At 44.4% G+C, this 20,105-nt stretch overlaps 1 protein-coding gene across 1 annotated transcript in view; it reads left to right on the top strand.

The window, feature by feature from the left end:
* Positions 1 to 20,105, top strand: part of SMYD5 (SMYD family member 5) — a 186,940-nt gene that overhangs the window by 5,162 nt on the left and 161,673 nt on the right. The window contains exons 2-3 of the mRNA XM_078674483.1: positions 5,842 to 5,950; positions 16,899 to 17,038. Of these exons, the coding sequence (XP_078530609.1) occupies positions 5,842 to 5,950; positions 16,899 to 17,038 (249 nt within the window). The remainder of the gene's footprint in view (positions 1 to 5,841; positions 5,951 to 16,898; positions 17,039 to 20,105) is intronic.

The raw sequence follows: 20,105 nt of genomic DNA, 5'->3' as shown, positions 1-20,105 counted from the left end.
CTTAAAGCTTGTAAAAATATAGTAATCTATGAACAGTGCTCACAATAAAAAAACGTGCGCAGTAATACGTGGTCCTGTGTTCACTGAAAATCTAAAGCTGGGTGTTATTTAAGGCACACAACAGTCGCCCAAAGAGACAGTGAAAATTAGTTTAACATTCTTCGGCGTTCGGAAAAAAGTTTGGAAAAACCACGTCTCTTTTTATTGGCGATCCTTTGAAGGCCTTTTCAGCTTTGATGGCGTGTTAAGGCTCCCATGGGCTAACCATATATGTAAAATATTAATGCACACAGACTTAATGAGTTGACGGCTGCTTCAACCTTGACAACCCTGGAAAGCATTATGGCAATTAAGAAAAAGTTTAGGATTTGATGATGATAAAATTATTACATGTAATGTAAAAATCCTCTCTTGGCTTTTCAAATATTTGTTACAGAACGTTCTAGGATAAGAAGAGTAGTTGAGTAAATTGACATCCTTAGCTATGGAAAACCTTTAAATTACATTTCGCTTAGGTTCTCCCTGTGGCCAATTTTACTTTGAGACAGTCATTTGTTTCTGCTGCTTGGGTCAGAGTGAAGATGATATGCATTTTCTTTTTACCTGTCTGTTACAGCAAAGCTACGAATCTTGTGGTTATAACCAATCATTTTGAAATTAGTGAATGTACAGCAAGGAAGGGGCCTTTCTGTGTTTAAAACCCCCCTGAGTTTTTACATATTTGTAGTGAAAATTCTATGTGTAACTTTTTGCAGCAGAAGGGAAGACTGCTGTGCATGAATTGAGGACTTTGTTTAGCTCTGTCTGAAGCCAAAGTTGCTGTTTTGTGTGATTTAAGACCTTAGGATGAATTGTACCATGTTTTTTATGCAGCAATATGTTTTTCATTCCTTTAGCGCAAGCGTTTTAGATAATGAATTGAGATGAAATTCTAGGGTGTCTTGTTCTTCTTAATCTTTTATTGTATATACGAATACACATGGAAATGTTTAGTTTCTAAAATGAATAGAGTGATGATTGTTCACATTATTCTCCATTTGATTCTGAAATAGCAAGTGGGAAAGAAGAGAAGGTTATTCAGGTAGAACTGTTCACTTGCATGTAGAGTGACCATCTAACTCCAGGTCGTTGCTGACACTGCTTCCGGCAGTCACGGCTGGTGTGTGGGCAAGGTGGCAGTGGGGGATGGGGAGGCGGGCGTGACTGGGGGTGTTCGGAGAACTAAACATAAAAATAAAAACCTTGAACTGGTCGTATCGCCGCTCTTCTGCCTGTACTACAGGCACAGGCACCCAGACTGCTCTGCTGCCAATCCTGACACTACTCTCACAGCTTGAGAGAAGCGTCAGGGTTGGCTTGAGCGCCCTCAATTTGCACTGCCAGAGAGACTATGAGCCTGTGCCTGCTCTCTCCAACCCAGCAACGGAGCTGCGTTGGAGAGAGCTTCAGTGCGCATGACAGTTTGGCCGTGCTGAGATGGTCGGCCAAACCGTCATTCGCACTGAGAACAGTGCACCTACCACTCCCCCTGTATGTGCCGGTCATTCCCTGGGCCCGCCCCCAGCACTCCATATCATGGAGAAAAATAAAATATTAAACTTGCTTTGTTATTGTTTTATTTTTCAAGTTTTGCAGCTGCTGCTGTGGCTGGCAGAGGGGGCGACGCTCCTCTGCCATAGCGGAGAAGCCACCTCTGGTTTCCACTCCTGGACTTTTCACCTAAAATCATTGATTTCAAGTGTGTTAGTCTAATAAGTTCAATTGAAGCAAACCAAGAGTACAACTCACACAATGCATTCTGCTATTGTACAAAAGTTCAGGTCTCTACAGACATTGTTTCCAGTCCTGAAGTAGGTAGTCACCCTAGCTCCATATTCACTGCACAATTACACTGGGAGCTGGTAGAGTTCCAAGGACTGATAGAGTACATAATTAAAACCACTGAGCTTAAGCGTTGCGTTGCCTACCCATATCAATATAGGCTAATGCCTTTTGTTTTTTTAAATTCCTCCCCATCCAGTTAAATTAATGGCACCAGTTTTGATCACCCTAAGGATAGCTCCTCAATGCCTTTGAAAATTAATGTGCATAGTGCATAAGGAACTGCAACAGGAACGCAACATTAATTAGCCCATAACGAATCATTTAAAGAGAATCCAGAACCCTACAAACTCTGACCACCTACGTTTCAAAACCCTTCCGTTCAAGAAACGAATCACCCTAAATCAAGCTTTCTCACAGAGTACACCTTCAGTATGGAACGCCTTCTGGCATCTGTCAGACCCAACCCTCAAATCAAACGGAGTGTTCACAGTATAGTTGAAATGCCCCCTATTTCAGTGTCACTGCCACTTTGACATAAGCCCACTGCTACCGTCTCTGCTATTGTCACAGACTACTTCACTGAATCCCAGCTATCAGTGGCCTGTTGGTTCTGATGCTTTGACATTCACCTCCAGTGTAATTAGTTAGTCTTTGTTACCTGTTGTTAATATACATTTGCGACCAAGTATTTTTCTGTGTTGGATATACTTTATACAGCCATTGATTATCTCTAGACTGGATAACGACAACATTCTTCATTTGGGGTCCCTAACACCTTCGGTGCTCATGACGAGCTCAGCTCGTCATGAGTCACAGCGCTCCGGTGCTCATGACGAGCTCAGCTCGTCATGAGCCGTGGAACGCTCAGGTGCGGGGAGAATTCCCCGTTGTGCTTGGTGTTCCACGGGAGCCAATGCACCTGTGACGAGCTCAGCTCGTCATGAGCACCGGAGCGCCGTAGCTCATGACGAGCTGAACTCGTCATGAGCATGCGGGCGCTGTGCGCGCCCCCTCCCCCAGCACAGCGGGGGAATAACCCCCGCAGCGAAGGGGTTAAGCCTACACTGAAACGGCTCCAGATAGAATGCAGCCAGCAACTACTAATTTACCCTCCTAACTATACTCCTACCTCGATGCTTCTTCAAGATCTCCATTGGCTTCCAGTTGAGAAGTGAATTCACTTTAAGGCTCTGTGCTACATGCATAAAATAATGTCAAACTCCGGTCCCCTTTACCATAGATCTATGGTGACTCATCACAAGACAAATTCGAATTGTATTCTGCGATCGTGCAATACTAACCTCTCCACAGTTCCCAGAGTGAGGAGAACCTATCATGGTGGCCGGTCCTTCTCGTATTCGGGTCCTAAGCTGTGGAACATCATGCCTTTTTCTATGGGGTCGTACTGTTTTTTTCGGCTTTCCAAAAGCTTCTAAAGACATGGCTTTTCTAAATGTATGTGTGTTATTCCTGGTCAGTATAACATGAAGGGCTGAGCGATGGGAAACCCTGTTTTGGTAGCTACGCGCTCTATCAATCTATAATAATATACTTAATGGTCTAGTTGTATCAGTTTTCTGTCCTTATTCACTACTCCCCAAGCACCTGTTCTTTACTTTGGGAGGTTGAGGATTGGGAGCTTCATAATTAGGATTTCTTCATAATATCAATTATGGAATTACTTCAACGTTTAAAAGTGTTTATGGTTGCAGTGAGTTTTTAAAATGTAATTAATTTTCAATGAAAAATAGTGTCTAAATCTAGCAATTGCATGAGTTCTATAATTTAAATTTGTAGTGAAAAAATGAGGCAAAATTTTATAGAGCCTTAAGTTACCTTCTTATTGAGGAATTCGAAGTCTAATTCAGGGTTCAGGACTAAAGCCCTGTTTTGAGTGCATTGTTTACGGGTACTGCCAGATTTATGAACATTGTATATTTAATTTCTGGAAAGGCTGCGATATGGAAGCTGGAGGATAGAGCTTGCATGTAATCTATCTTTATTGGGGATGAGTGGCAAGTTCAGACTATAGCTCCAATTCAGATGCTTCCAAGTGTGTTTGTGTGAATTGGCCACTTGGTTCTGGCAATTGGCCTGATCCCACAGATGCTACTAGGCACGGCCATAGAGCAGTCTGCAAAGATAAAAACGGTGATGTGGAGATGAAAGGCTGTTGAACTTTGCAGCAGGTTTCTTATTTAATCTTGCCTTTATGACTTCATTAGAAAGGAACAACTGCCTCTTCTATATCACAGGCATCCCTTACCTGTTCCGTTGCAACTGTGTTGCATGCCCTCTCACACTCATTTTTTAAAAGTTTTTTAAAACTCTTTATTCGTGACTGTGGCAAGCATTACATTGTACATTCAATCATCTCACATAGAATCAGTCTTTTCCGTTTTCTTTAACTTAACTTTGGCATAGCATTCCTTGCAAAGAAAAATCAAAGGAAATGATGGACGGAGCGTTGACAATACAAGCACTCACCCCCAGTCAACTGATCTGGGTTTAATCCATCACTGTTCTTTAGCCCACTCTGCCACCCCAGTTCAGACATGGCCATATGCAAATCAGTCTGACCCTGTGCCTCATGGGAACAGTCCAGCCCGAACTGCCAAGCCATGCCTTCCTTGGACCGGAAACAAGCTACCGAGGACCGGTTTCTGGCATTTCAGCCGTCTTCAGCCCGGCGTGCTTGAATCCAGTGGCAAAGTGAGCAAGGGACTCACGTCTGAGCATACCCTGCCAACTTATGGCGAACAAAGAAAAACCAAAGGAAATTATGGACGGAGCGTTGACAATACAAGCACTCACCCCCAGTCAACTGATCTGGGTTTAATCCATCACCGTTCTTTAGCCCACTCTGCCACCCCAGTTCAGACATGGCCATATGCAAATCAGTCTGACCCTGTGCCTTTTTGTATCGCATAGCATTCCTTGCATCAATTTGTTCGTCATATCTCGTAATTTTCCCAGGTAACATTTCAGTATAACATTTATTACGCGGCTGCAGAATACTGTATCGCCCATTTACATCCCATCCCTCCCAACTCCCCCCTCCCTCGTCCTGTCTCCTGGCTATTCCCGTGTACATAGTCCGTAAGGTGGATATATCAGCTGTATGTTTGCGTGTATGGATACTGCACTTGATAGGCGTGGTTACTGGTGTATCTAGGCTAGGTAGCCGCGCATGCAGCCATTCCACATACCGGGTGTGTGTTCAAATAGTATCTTCCAGTGGCATTTCTGGGTCGGCATCCTCCAGTTCTATTAACATACGGTCCCAGTCCCGTGCAATAGGGTATTTACGGTGGCCCTTCTCTTCCTCCCTACGCAGCTCCGCAGCCTCTGCCTTTCCCCATTTCAGCATGTCGGACCGCCATACTTCTACATCAGGGGGCCTGGGTGACTTCCATCTCATGGTGCGAGTTCGGAGTGCCAACAAGAGAGCCAAGTCTATAAATTTCAATTGTGCCTTACAGGCCTTGGATCTCTTCCTATTACCTATCAGGCAGGGTAATGCACCCTCAGGGATCTGCAGAACAGTTATAGTGTATAGTGTGTTTCTGATCGTCACCCAGTAATTACGTATTCTCGGGCACGCCCATAACATGTGAATAATATTAGCATCCTCTTCACGACACCTAGGGCAGTTGTGGGAGGTGTTGGGAAACATCCTATGTAGTCTTTGGGGAGTGAGATATGCCCTGTGCAAAACCATGGCCTGTATAAATTTGAATTTAACGTTCCTGGACACTCTCCTAGGGTGACCAAGGATGATCTTCCAGTCCCCGTCTGTGATTGCCTCCCCTGTGTCTGTAATCCAAGCCTCCCTAAGTGTGGTGAGGGGCAAAGCTGCGTGTTCTCTAATGCCCACATAGAGCCACTTCACTAAGCGTCCGCCCGTCCCCATATAGTGGAGGAGATGGACCAGTTCGTGTTGGTCCGGCGTGGTGCATTGTGGAGCCCAGGTGCGTCTGCCCTCTCTCACTCATGGCTTACCTTTTTATCTTACAGGGTAAAGGACTTTTTGCCACAAGAAACATACGGAAGGGAGAAACCATCTTCAAAGAAAAGCCTCTTGTGTCCGCCCAGTTCCTGTGGAATGCACTGTACAGATACAGAGGTGTAAATTCATCTCCTTCTTTACACATTTTGACCTGCATCCCTTGTTACACAAAATATTCATACTATGTGCAGAATCCTCTAGCATTCAGATTGAAAGCTGTTTTTTAATGATTGTTGCTGGATAGGAATAGTTTATTTGTATAAAAAAAAAAATCCCGATTGGTGAGGTATTATCCTAATGTGATTTTTGGGGGGCTAAAAGGAGCAAGGGAAAATACAGCATGAGAGGGAGCAGTGTCCGGTAAGAAGACAAGGTACCATCATGCGACCATTTCTTTCTTTTACATTTAGCACATGCAAGTCCCCTGCAGACAATTGCAGACCGATATTAGAAACATACTTAAATGCGCTCATGAACACACAGGCGGTATAACGAAAGGCACACAATCACCCAAAAAACACGACAGGAATACATGCACATCTAGATAACTTTGTCAGTTGTTACTTTGTTTAATGAGCTGTGAAATGCTTTCAGGTGGCAGGATGTAAAGTTTAATAAAATAATCGCTGTATAATTTTTCAAGTGCAGTTGCCAGGTGCCCAAACTAAGGTTGCCTGAAATGGGCACTTTAAACCAAATTAACAATTTTGTGTCCTATATAATCGTTAGTTTTTCTTTTTTTCATACTATTCTTCCATCAATTGATTATAAACCATTACAATTTCTCTTTTTGGTCATACATCCACCATTGATTTGCCCCTAGTGTTGATTCACACTCAATTCTTATTTCTATATGTCCGTGAGTCATAAACCCCCATTGCATTTCAGACCTATATGGGCCTTTGTCTGCGGGACGTACAGTCATGTTCTACAAAGAAATGTAATATAGCAATCATTTAACATCATACGATATTCAACATATGTTATAAATTGATCAGAAAAACCTCAATGTTGATATTGCCACAATGTAATCATCACCTTGTTTTCTTGCATATGTACCACAAACAGATACATTGATTCTAGGTAACTCCCAAGTTATCATCATCATTCTACAGTTGACATAAATCTGCCAATTAAATAAAATATATTATCTGTGCAAAGGCAAATCACTCAAAAACATGTGTAATTGAATGTCCTTTCTTGTATTTACTCCCATACAGACACATGCTCTCATTATCTTCTTCTCTTTTTTCCCAAGTGTTAGACTATCTGATGTGATGAAAAAAAAACAAATTTTGTTACCAGATCATAAACAAGTGTTTTTCCATCGGCAAGCCGTGTATGGGGCCGCACCCTTTTGTGGTTTTCTGGCACAACCCTGGATTCTGAATTGCTTGAAAATTCTCTGTTATATTGCATTTTTCAAATGCGTTGTTTTAATGCGTTCGACAAGCGTCAAAACAACTCATGGCATATACTAAATAATGTGAAGGATTCTATCTCTAAACGGTTGAGATATCAAGGCTGTATTGTTTCTAAAATAATGTCTTAAAATCGGTATCATACATCTAGACCATGGGTACTCACAAACTTTCTCTCGGGGGCCAAATTTACAGTGTGGTTTGTGGCCGAGGGCCGCACCGGTGGGGGCGGGGTCAGAGGGGGAGGGGGCGGGGCTAAAACAAAAAGAAAACTTGTGACCATGAGGTTGCACACAGGTCCCTGCAGCAGATGCCTTCATCCACTGAGCCACCAGACCCAGCATACATACATCTCTCTCTCCCTCCTGTCCTCCCTCTCCCTCCTGCCCTCCCTCTCCCTCTCCCTCCTGCCCTCCCTCCTGCCCCCCCTCTCCCTCCTGCCCTCCCTGTCCCTCCTGCCCTCTCTCTCCCTCCTGCCCTCTCTCTCCCTCCTGCCCTCTCTCTCCCTCCTGCCCTCTCTCTCCCTCCTGCCCTCTCTCTCCCTCCTGCCCTCTCTCTCCCTCCTGCCCTCTCTCTCCCTCCTGCCCTCCCTCTCCCTCCTGCCCTCTCTCGCCCTCCCTCTCCCTCCTGCCCTCTCTTGCCCTCTCTCTCCCTCCTGCCCTCCCTCCTACCCTCTCTCTCTCCCTCCTGCCCTCCATCCTGCCCTCTCTCTCCCTCCTGCCCTCCCTCTCTCTCTCCTGCCCTCCATCCTGCCCTCCCTCTCTCTCTCCCTCCTGCCCTCCCTGTCCCTCCTGCCCTCCATTTCCCTCCCTCCTGCCCTCCCTCTCTCCCTCCTGCCCTCCCTCTCCTGCCCTTCATCTCCCTCCCTCCTGCCCTCCCTCTCCATCTCTCTTTCCATCCAGCTCTCCCTCTCCCTCCCCCTCTGTCATCTCACTGTGTGTGTCTGTCTGTGTCAGCCTTCAGCCCGGGCTGATACAGCTTCCTCAGCGCACACACAGAAAGATCCCTATCTGGCAAGAAGTTTCTCATGACTAAAATGCAGTTTGCGCGCGCCCTTCTGATAATTACAGGAGTGTCCACACGACTGTGAGTGAATGGACACCACATCAGGGTGATTAAGAGGGGGTGGGGGGCCAAAGAGACAGCCGTCCATCAGTCGCACCAAAGTACTTAGCAGGTCGTTAAAAGACCATTTACATATTATTGAGGCTTTGTTGTAGTGCCCCTGCATCTCCACTCTGACAAACATCTCGCGGCTCCACAGAGCAGAGGCGCTAAGGGGTGAAATACAACAAAGCCTCTGCTCTGTGGGGGCCGGGGGAGCGGTGATTATCAAGGTCTCCAAGCCCAGCACTGCTGCGGCGGTGTTTGCACTAATAAATTATTTTTTTTAAGCACAGGCACGATTGTCTCGAAGGTCCGCGGGCCGCCAAGGAAGGCTTGCCGGGCCGCATCCGGCCCGCGGGCCGTACTATGAGTACCCCTGATCTAGACCCACAACCCACTTTTATGTGCCAACTCAAGCTGGAAATCTCTATTGTATTGCATTCTGCATATGTATTATGTTAATGTGTGCGACGTGCAGTGCTTAATTTGAGCTGGTGTTTTCCGGTGCTCAGCAACTACACTTAAATGCAAACGCTTGCAATTTTGACAGACGGCCATATGGTGGCGCTGTTTGTTTTATTTATAGATGAGCATAGCAACAGTTGTTGATTAATTCAATATACATTAAAAATAACTAATACCTGCCACCAAATCCATTCTTATAGCTTTGGGGGCCTGGAATAGTTTGAACTGTCACACTTGTAGGAGTGTGATGGTTAGTAGGTGAGTTTGTAGTGTCATTGGCATCACTGTCGGAGGGGAATGGGTGGTGAAAACTGCAGTAGCATCCTGAGGAGGGCTCTGGCACTTATGTTTTTTACAAAGTAAGCACTGGCGACGTGTGTAAAAATGACGCATTACGTCTACTGACTAAGTTGGTAAATTATACTGCTAAACGCTGTCACCATCTTACAAAGGGGGAAACCACTAAACTCAAAAAATCACGGCTCTGTGTTGTCAGCATAATTCATTGTGATGGGTATAAAGCATTTAGATCCACAACCTACATTAATATGCCAACTTAAGCCAGTTGTTAATTATTAAAATTACTATATTATGTACTAAGAACACAGAGCCTTGATATCTCGAAGATAGGTGTATAACATGTTTCCAAAATGGCAACACTGTTTACAGGTAGGATCCTTCATATTACTTAATGTACATCTTGCATCGTTTTGACAAATGCCACACATGTTAAATTGCGGACGCGCTTGTAATAGAGATAAGGACAGTCATTTCGTTTTTTAAACATGCACTGATTTTAATCTGCATTTTTTACCTTATTAAGTGAGAAATCGCCTCTTATTTAATATTACCGCCTGTGCTGGTTGCTTCAGCTGTGGACGCTCTATTCTGAAAAGCCCCTTGGTTGAGGGTAACCCGATCAGGAGGCAGGGGGCAGAGTCAGTTAGAGTTCCGAGCCCTTGAAATGCTGCCTGCAGTGCAGACACGCTGCTGGCGTGCCAAAGGCCTGTCAAAGGCAAGCCCATCTCCTGGTCCCTCTCAGTCAAATAGGCTTATGTATACTTCTGGTCAGCTATGGTACTACGGCCTGCTCGTCCTGGGAGCTGCCTGATCCATGACCTATGGGTGAGTCTGTTAATATGCGGCTGCTCCTACTCTTCCTTTCAACCACTGGACACAAGTCTCAATTCGGCGACAAGTAATGCAGGTCATCGCGACACAACAACTCATTTAGGCAGAAGTTCCACAAACAAATTGTACTTTCTTAGCATTAACTGCTGCTCTCTTCCTAGGCATCAGCAACACCTACTTAATTTGTTATGAGAACATAAACCTGATGCCCTGTTTCTAACAGCGTCATGACTTCACGATTGAACATCACCTGGTGTGATTGCTACACTCACACCCCCTGTCCTCCCTCAACGACTCTATTGTTAGGAGAGACAGACAGGGTATATTTATTTTATTATTATTATTTTAAGGATGTACTTAATTGTAGACAGAATAATAACCCTTCCCCGCTTGCGAGGCCTTGCTCTTTTCTCACTCCCTTACACACAAATTGACTCTATCAAGGGGCTTGATCTGTTGGATTTCAGGTTTTGCTGGGAATTGGTGTGCCACCACCCCAGACCTTTTGGCCCCAAATATTCTGAAATCTGCAAATTTTATGTTGCCCGCAGATCTTAACATCCATTTGTAAGATCCCAAATCTAGCCAGGGCAATTCTGTTATTGAGGATGTGGTTGTCTTAAATCTGGCTCTTTGTAATCTTCTCCCAGACGTGGGTACCATGCTCATTGCGCCTCTGAAGTCAAGCTATCCTGGCTGAAGACGGCTGAAATGCCAGAAACCGGTCCTAGGATGCTTGATTCCGGTCCAGGGAAGACATGGCTTGGCAGTTCGGTCTGGACTGTTTCCATGAGGCACAGGGTCAAGACTGATTTGCATATGGCCATGTCTGAACTGGGGTGGCGTGATGAGCAAAATAACGATGGATTAACCCAGATCTGTGACCGGCGATGAATGTTTTGCCAATGTGCAACATTCTGTCCATCATCTTGCGTGTTTTGCAAAACTGTCCTAAGGCACTCTTTAATTTTGCTCAAAGAACTTTCAGACCCCTGTAAAACGTCTGCAGCACCCTCGCTTTCACAGACTCAGTGTGAGGAACTTGCCCTTTTTTCACAAAAAGGTGGCAGATATTCATCTTCATTTGTCTAAGCATCTTAAGGGTGGAGTGCAATCTACGGACTGTTGTTGTGTCCAGCAGTACGTCGAACCACACCCAAAATGAGTATAATAGCATGCACATGTCAGGTTTAACTACCAATCTGAAGCTGTGGTCCCCTCTTGATACCTCTACCTTTTCGGCTATCTTACAGTTTATTAAATCGGGCTCTCTGCTGGACCCCCCTTACACATTCCAAACTTGGCTTTTTGGATCATGAATTGCTACAGGGGGTAGTGAATCTCCTTAACTCCTCTCTACATAAGGGTTCTGTTCAGATCCTAAAAAAAAAATATCCTGATCCGACCAATTAGTGGAACTTTCGTCAATTTCCCTGCTTCTCAGATCTCCATAATTTTGGAGAAACGTGAATGTACTGCTTACAACTTGCGTGGAGGCCCACAATAGTATTTTTACATGCTTCGCAGTCGGGCTTCAGGATTGAACACAGCTCTGAATCCACCCTCCTGGGAGTCACTGATCATCTTAGACGACTCCTGGACGAGGGTAGAATAGCGGCGCTTATTTTATTAGATCTTAGCGCAGCCTTTGATACTGTGTCCCACTCCATCCTGATGGAAAGATGTGCAATACTGGGTCTTGAAGGACCACCACTAGCCTGTTAAACATCATTCCAACAGGATCTGACATTTCAAGTCTTTTCGGCCTGTGCTTGGTCAGAGACACAGGCTTTAACTTCTGGAGTCCCTCAGGTCTATTTAAGTCCAATGTTGTTCAGTATTTATGTCTCCCCACAGGTAGATGTAGTAGAGAGTTGCACTTTGACCATATTCTCCTATGATGAGGTCACACAAGTAATCATCTCCTTGTCATCTGCACAGGGTCCTGGACTGTCTGATCCTAACCTTGGCTTGAGTTGGTATCACTTCCTGGATAAACAACAACTGTCTCAAGCTAAATAGTGATAAGTCGGGGGTCATAATCCTGGACAAGAATCAACTCTGGGGCCCACAACATTGGCCTAGGGACTCTTCCTGACCTGTCCCCTAAGGTTAAGAGTCTGGCTTTTGTATTTGATGAGAATCTTTCCATGAAGCCTCAAGTGATCAAGGTTACCGCCACTTGTTTCGCTGTGCTCAAGTGGTTCAAAAAGATAATCTGAATGACGACACTTCTGTATTGGCTCCGGAGGCACTCCTTGCTCTCTCACCTTCTCCAAGAGCTAAATTGGCTGACTGTTTCACAGTGTATTCAATTCAAAGTTCTGTGCTACATCTTCAAAACCAGAATCAGAGCAGGCCCATGCTACATACATGATCTGGTGGTGCGTTGTCAGCCCACATGTGCGCTTAAATCTTGGAACCTGGGCGTGTGCACTGTGCCGAGGTTTCGTTTGGCTCGCATGGGAGGGGAGGTCCTTCTCTATTTTGGGCCAGAAACTGTGGAAATCCTTCCCATAGTCCCAGAGAAATTGCATTTCCTTACTTGCATTCCGTAAAGGCCCATCGACCTTCTAAGGTGTAAAATCTGTCCTCTTCTCCTTTGCTCAGCTCCTGGAAAACCTTTTTGGGTAGCTGTGCGTTTTATAAAATTATTTATTAATAATAAATAATAAAACAACACCTTTTGAAGAACGCGATATAACACAGAATGTTCAAGCAATTCAGAGTCCAGAATTGTGCTAGAAACTCACAAGGGGCATGACCCCATACACCGCTTGCTGCTGGAGGAATGCTCGTTTATGATCTAGTAACAAAATTAGGTTTTATTTAATCACATCAAATATTCTAAAACTCGAAAATAAAGAGATGCAGCTAATCTGAGTGGATATGTGTGTATGGGAGCGAGTACAAGAATGGGGGTTCACTTACACATGTTTTTGAGTGATTTGCCTTTCCACAGAGATTCGATTTTTTGATATTGACAGATTTATGTCAATTGTAGATTGCATAGAATCATTGTATTGTTTGTGGTATATATTCAAGTAGACGAGATGATGATTTTTTTTTACGTTAGCTTTACACTGAGGCAATATTAACATTTGTATTTTTCCGATCAACTTATAATAAATGTTGACTATAGTATGATGTTAAATGATTGTTCAATTCCTTTTCTTTGTAGAGCATAGTTATATATCCCTCAAATGAAGCACCATATATGTCCGGAATGCATTGGGGTTTAATAATCATGGACGTATAGACAGACAAATCTAGTGTGAATTAACACTATGGGCAAATCAATTGTGTATGTATGACCAAAAAGAGGATTTTTAATGGTTTATAATCAATTGATCGAAGAATAGTATGAAATAAACTAAAACTAATGACTGATTGTTAGATCTGGGGGTCTCTAGTTGGCAATGGTTATCACCTTTGTCCAAATAGGGACCCTTACTTCTAAGTCAGGACAAGGCGATTACTCTCTTTAATAACCCCTGCTTACCCCCTTGGTAGCTTGGCACGAGCAGACAGGCTTATCTCAGAGGCAGTGTGTTAAGCATTTGTGAATATACACAGTAATACAGTGATAACATTACAGATTGACACAACACAGGTTTTATAAAAATAAGTATTCTTTATATAGACTTAAACACAAGACCACAAACAACAAAAATCCACAAGCGGTGTATGGGGTCATGCCCCTTGTGAGTTTCTAGCACAATTCTGGACTCTGAATTGCTTGAACATTCTGTGTTATATCGCGTTCTTCAAAGGTTACTTAAAAGATGATGAAAGTCTCTTAATTAAAGTTGATGGTAAATGCGACAAAGTTCTCAACAAAGTTCTTGGATGCGACACACACACAGTGAACAAAAGGCTCGCAAAAGGGGAGATGCATCAGTTCCGTGACCCGGGGGAATGGTTGCGTCCTTTCTCAATGCTTGCTCAGAGTAGGGGACTCGTCGTGAGCCTTACCGGTGCGGAGGTGATGCGTAGATTCTCGACCTGTTGCGGTGCGCAAGATGGCGCATTGATGCGATGCGATGCCGATGCGATGATCCAGTTGCGATGCGAGAAGATGGCGCCCTTGATGATGCGATGACGCCCTGGCGGCCTTGCGACGACTCTGTACTTTGGAGCCGCGACAGGCCCTGTAATGCGCTTCTCCGGCGATGCGATGACATCTCTCTCGATGCGTCGCGCTTCTCCGGCGATGCGACACAGACAGCTTCGATGAACACACGCTTCCAGGGAGATGCGACGAACTCTCGCTTCTCCGGCGTTGCGATGATTTCAGCTGCGGCGGCGACACGCTTCTTCTCGATGCGTCGCGCTTCCAGCTCCCAGCGGCACGCAAGTGACTGGAGTCAGAATTCCCAGCAAGGAAATTCAGGAGGGAGCTGGAGGTGAAGTCTTTTGGCCCTGAGACTTCAGCAGGAGGCAAGCACAGTTCAAGCCCTTGGAGAATATTCTGTAGATGAAAGTCCTTACAAAGTTCCTTCTCCTTTCCCTTGGCAATGAAGCAACCACTGCAGGCCAACCCAGCAAACAGCACACTGGCAGAGGGGCAGTCCAAACTCCTGCAGCTTCCTTGGTTCTTCTCCTTGGCAGAAAGGTTTCTTGTTCCAGAAGTGATCTAAAGTCTGTGGGACTGGGTCCCAATATTTATACCAAAATATCCTTTGTTCTCTGGAGGCAGAGGGGCCTCTGCCTAGTTTAAACCAGTTCCTGAGCACTGTGTTTACATGACTCTTCTGTTCCTTTCACTGTGCAGGGCAGAAACATCAGACGCCCCACAGAAGGTGGAGCCAGCACAGGGGAGGGAAGATGCAGCTCTTGAGTACTCTGTTGACAAGATTCCCCTTCTCCTTTCACTGTGCAGGGCAGAGACATCAGACAAGCCACAGGGGGTGGCGCCAGCATTGAAGAGGGAAGGCCCAGCCCTATTCAGGTCCCAGGTGCACTCTCCCCCTCCCATCTGGATGTAAATATCCCTATTCACCACTGGGCTGTCCCAGACTGTCTCCTGGAATTTCCCCAGCCCTGTCACGCACAAACCCAGACAAGGACTACACAAGTCAGCAGAGGCGGGCTCAAATGGTTAGGCAAGCAAATACCTACTTTCTAAAAGTGATATTTGCCAACACAGAATATTAAAATAAACTTTACTAAAATATGTACTTTATTATTCTGAGTTCAGGCATACTAAACTCGAATTTCTACCATGTTCCCTGAGTCAGTTAGGACTGTAGGGATGTAACAATCTTCACTGCCATTCTAATCTATGAGAACAGGTAGCCTTCAATAGTGAAAAACGAAAATGGCTGTAATTCACTAATAGAACATGCTACACACATCAGAGCATGTCCTACCTTATACTTACAATGCACCCTGCCCTTGGGCCTACCATAGGGGTGTCTAAATGAAGCAAAGGGAAGGTAGGACGGGCAAGTGGGTGCACTTGGCCAAGTCGACATGGTAGTCACAGACTACACACAGGCCTTGCAATGGCAGGCCTGAGACACACTTTACAAGCTGCTTCTGTGGGTGGCACAACCAGTGCTGCAAGCCCACCAGCAGCATTTGCTCTACAAGCCCTGGGCACACATGGTGCACTGTACTAGGGGCTGATAGTAGATCAAATAAGCCAATCATGGAATCCAATCAGTATATCAATTTAACATAGGGAGCACTTGCACTGTGGCCCTGATTAGCAGTGGCAAGGGCCCAAAACATACAACCAGCAAAAATATGTCAAAACAGAGGAGGCAATCCGTCAAAAATGGAAGGGAGACTCACGCCAATGATGTCGGGTCTAACACTGATTATGAGACACAAGACGGTTTATTTGGTTTAAAGTACCTATTTCAGGCAACATTAGCTTGTGCTCCTAACAACTGTACTTGAAAAGCTATACAGCGATTATTTCTGTATTAGTTGTTTCAGTTGGTTGAAGGACACACCCAGGGAACACAGCCACATTTATATTAAACTGTTTATAATGGATATTTAGGTGTGCAGGCTTTTGTTTCAAATAGATTTTTAAGATGTGAAGTTTAATTATAAAAGAACAAAAATATTCTTTCATCTTTGAAAGAATAAATACGCATTATTCATTTGGTTAGTAGCAGCAGGTACTGTTTACAGTATATAAAAAATTTAAATTGTGGTATTAACGATTGTACTGAAACAAAAGTTGTAAAAAAATCAGTGTGACTCTACAAACTTTTTAAATGCTCAGAACAGGAAAGATTGGCTGATAGAGACCTTTGATCTTGCGGTGTCTATTTTGTGTACTAAGACAGCCAATTGGTCATGTGATTTGTTCTTAGAAATTTCTTCTGAAATGTGGAGGCTCTCGGTTAGTTTTTTACATTTATGTATGTGGTGTTTCAGTAGCACAGACCTGTACAAGTGGCAGCAACGCTCAGTACATATTCAAGACTAGTCTCAAAGTGAAACAGCGATAAGAAAGGTAGCTGGGTTGTTAATTAATTAATTGGGGTAGTCATGCTGGATATGGGGGTGTTGTTCCAGGTCCTGGGTGCATAGATGGAAAAGCTTGTTGTCTCGTTTCTTTTTTTTATATAGATTTTAGATGGTATCCTGTCTTCAGGGGTCCTGAGAACCCCCAGAGATAGTGAGCTTGTCTGCAAGTTAAAATCCTGTGCCTCCAATGGGATAACATTGTATGTCTGGTTAATATTTTCAGTGAAATGAGGAGAATAGGTCCTAATTTTCCATTTATACCATTGCGATCTGGATTTCTCATTTGTACATAATATTGAGTGTTTATAGCCATGACGCTGCATGAGGCTGCATCTTGATAACTAAGACAGTAGGCCTAAATCAAGTACCAGCTTGGTGGTGTGGGGTGGGCACATTATTGTGTTTTTTGTGTCTGCTCTGTCTCAACATGTGCTTACCTTATTCATTTGCAGCCTGTGATCACTGCTTGCGAGCACTGGAGACAGCAGAAGAGAATGCGCGGCGGTTGTCCGGAAATGCTTTTCTTGTCCTACCTCACCCTGAGCAGTGCCAAATCAGAAGAGACTTGCACCAAGTTTGTCCTAACTGTCAGGTGAGTGATTAATTGTGTTTGATGGATCTAAGCTTCTTAAAGCAAGGGTTGAGGCTGATGTCAGTGCAATTTTGGTATCTGTAGGAAGAGCAGCTTTAAGTTGCATATTAGTTTCCTACCTTGCAGTGCTTGAGTGAAATTCTTTTTTTTTTTTTTGTAGTTTCTCTGCAAGAATCACCTTCAAGTCCAGTTAGCCATTGTTTAGATTCAAAGGGGACGGAGGTACTGTGTAAGCATCAGAAGAGAGAAGTGAGAATAAGGTTGACTGAACTGTGGGTTTTTGCCAGTCATTAAGAGCATACAGTGCATGAATATAAAGGTTTTGTTTTCACTGTTATTAATTCGAAGATATGATCAATGCATTATACTGCTAAAACAATTAGTTTTATGTTGCAATATAGGAAAAATAAACATCACAGCTGAGACTGGCTGATAATGGGAGCTCAGCAGTGGACACAAAGTGGTTTGGAATAACTCCCAACAGCTGGGGCACTCTAGAGTGCTCGGATCTTTCTGCTTTCTATTAACTCACGAGTGTTCGATGTGTCTAGAATTTTGATTAAATATTTTTACAAGTTTGGGTGAGAGTGCTCCATTTTCTTAGTTGTGTGTTCGATGAAGATTTTCCCATGGACCTAGGGGAGACTCCTAGAAGTTGAGGAAGGATAAAAAGAACATGATGAGGAGTAGGAAGAGTTGTAAAGGGAAAGATTGGGGTGAAAGAATAAGAAGAGCAGTGACAATGTAAGTATGGAGGTTGTCAGTGAGAGGTAGACCGCATTGAAGAAATCGGAGGGTTACTGCTGTGTCTTTAATGGAGGCCTTCCATAAGAGTGAAATCATCAGGCTCCAATGCATCCAGAAGTATGCTGCAGAACTTGTCTGTTACCATAAGAAATACAAATCAGTATCACCAGCAAGAAGGAGCCTGCACTGGGTGCCTCGTGATCTAAGAATTAAGTTTACAACTCTACCTGGTGCATACATTTAACTTCAAAATGGCACCTGCGATGGGATCAGCCGCTGAAGCACTGGTGCCTGTATAACACTCAGGCCATCAGGGCTTTTTCTGTCGGACGTCCTACTTATAAACAAACCTTGCAGAGGAGACGAATGCTTCATTAACCAAGCGGTTAAATAGCCAAATGACCTGCGCGCATTCTTGAGAAACGTTTCCAACAACCTGGCTTCCAGGAAAGCAGTTAAATCATTCCTGTTTAAGTAAGAGCAACTGCTCCATTTCTATGTGAATCTACCTGCAGTTTTACTATCTTTACATCTGCTGCTAAATCTGTTTTAACTCCTCACCAAGAGGTCACTCAGATGGTGTATGTTGTGCTTTATTAGTAAATAAGCCTGATCAAGTTAAATATTGTGTTCTTGAGATGTCCTAATAGTTTGTGTTTTATTGGCGTAGTTTTTTTGCTTAAGAAGAGGTGTGGCGCCGCGGCCAGGGTGACTGACTCCGGAATCTGGGGATCACGGTTCGATCCCCGGCTCCGGCGGCATCCGGCCCAGCACCATGTGACTCTGGGCAATAGCTTGCTTAATCTTCCCGACGGCCCCCAGCGCCTAGAGACCCTTACGGGTGATTGTGCGCTTTACAAATGTGGATTATTATTATTATTCCTGATGAATGGTCGCATTTCCAATATTTTTGGGTGTGTCTACTTTGTGGATTAATGCTTACAGGATGCTTGGAGCGACTGCTGAAAAGGGTCCTCTCTGGAGACTTCTCATTAGCTCATTTTCTTTACACCCATCGCTCAGATGCACTGCCTCATTATGTCTGCCATTAAATCTGTTTATAAGTTTCTCTGAAAGTGTTGCACAGTCACCTTTTTGGTGGGTATGTAAAGGACTTGAATAATTATGAATTTGCATGTGTCGCTGCAGCGATGCATTCCTTTGTTGTGTCCTGAAGCTGAAAATTGCAAACTAACAGGTCGAGTTGATATGTTGTTTATTGAAGTTGTCAAGTTCAGCAAAAGCTTTTTTGTGCGTTCGAACGCGGTCAGCTGCTTGTAAGCGCGAAGAAGCGATTCCAAATGCACATTACGTCTTAATGCTGTTAAGAGTTTTGAACGCTTTTGATGTTGCCCTGTAGCACTCCTGCAACTAGTTTATTTATTTTATTTTGCATATTTATAGAGCGCTCTAATACCCGGAGGTGTCCTGGCGCTAGAAAGATAGACTGGTGTAACGGAGCGTGCTTACTGAGTGAAGAGCCATGTTTTTAGACCTCTTCTAAAGGCCATCAGATTCTGGGTCTGTCTGAGCGCAAGTGGAAGTTTATTCCAGGCCTCAGCCGCCCCAAGAGAAAAGCTCCTGCCTCCCCAGCGAGCTTTTTTAATTCTGGGGACCTTAACCAGAGCCAGTTGTCCTGACCTCAAAGTTCTTGCTGGTTTATGCCAGCAGAAAAGAGATTTCAAGTGCCTAGGTCCCGAGTCATGGAGGGCCTTGAAGACCATGCATACTGCCTTGAAAGTGATTCTTTTACGAATCGGCAGCCAATGTAGGTTAACCAGCTCCTGAGATACTGAGGCAAATTTGGGTGTGTCAGTAATTAGGCGGGCGGCTGCATTTTGCAGAAGTTGGAGTTTATTCAGTATACTCTGCTGGGCATTTAACATCAGGCTGTTGCAATAGTCTAGGCGTGAGAGCACTAGACCAGTGACTATTGTTTTCCTGTGTTTCTTATCAAGGTAGGGTAAAATTTTCCTGATGGTTTTGAGTATGAAGTGAAGGGAGGAGGAGAGGGCACCCACCTGGGATTTATAGGTCAGGGTGGTGTCCACCAGAATACCGAGATTTTTCACTTTGTCCACCGGTTCTGGGAGAGGTCCCATTTCGTCTGGCCACCATCTCGGGGACCAAAAGTTGTCTCTGTCACCAAAGAGCAGAACCTCGGTCTTTGAGGAATTCAGTTTAAGGCAGCTTTGTGCCATCCAGCGGCCAACTTCGAGCATGCAGTTTCTGAATCTATCGGCGGTGTTTTCTGTGTTGCCGGGAAGGAGGGACACCACAATCTGAGTGTCGTCGGCGTAGGCCGTGAGTTGAAAGCCGA

This window comes from Lissotriton helveticus, chromosome 2_1, assembly GCF_964261635.1.
Source record: "Lissotriton helveticus chromosome 2_1, aLisHel1.1, whole genome shotgun sequence".
Taxonomy (NCBI): Eukaryota; Metazoa; Chordata; class Amphibia; order Caudata; family Salamandridae; genus Lissotriton; species Lissotriton helveticus.
This window is presented reverse-complemented; position numbering and strand designations above follow the sequence as displayed.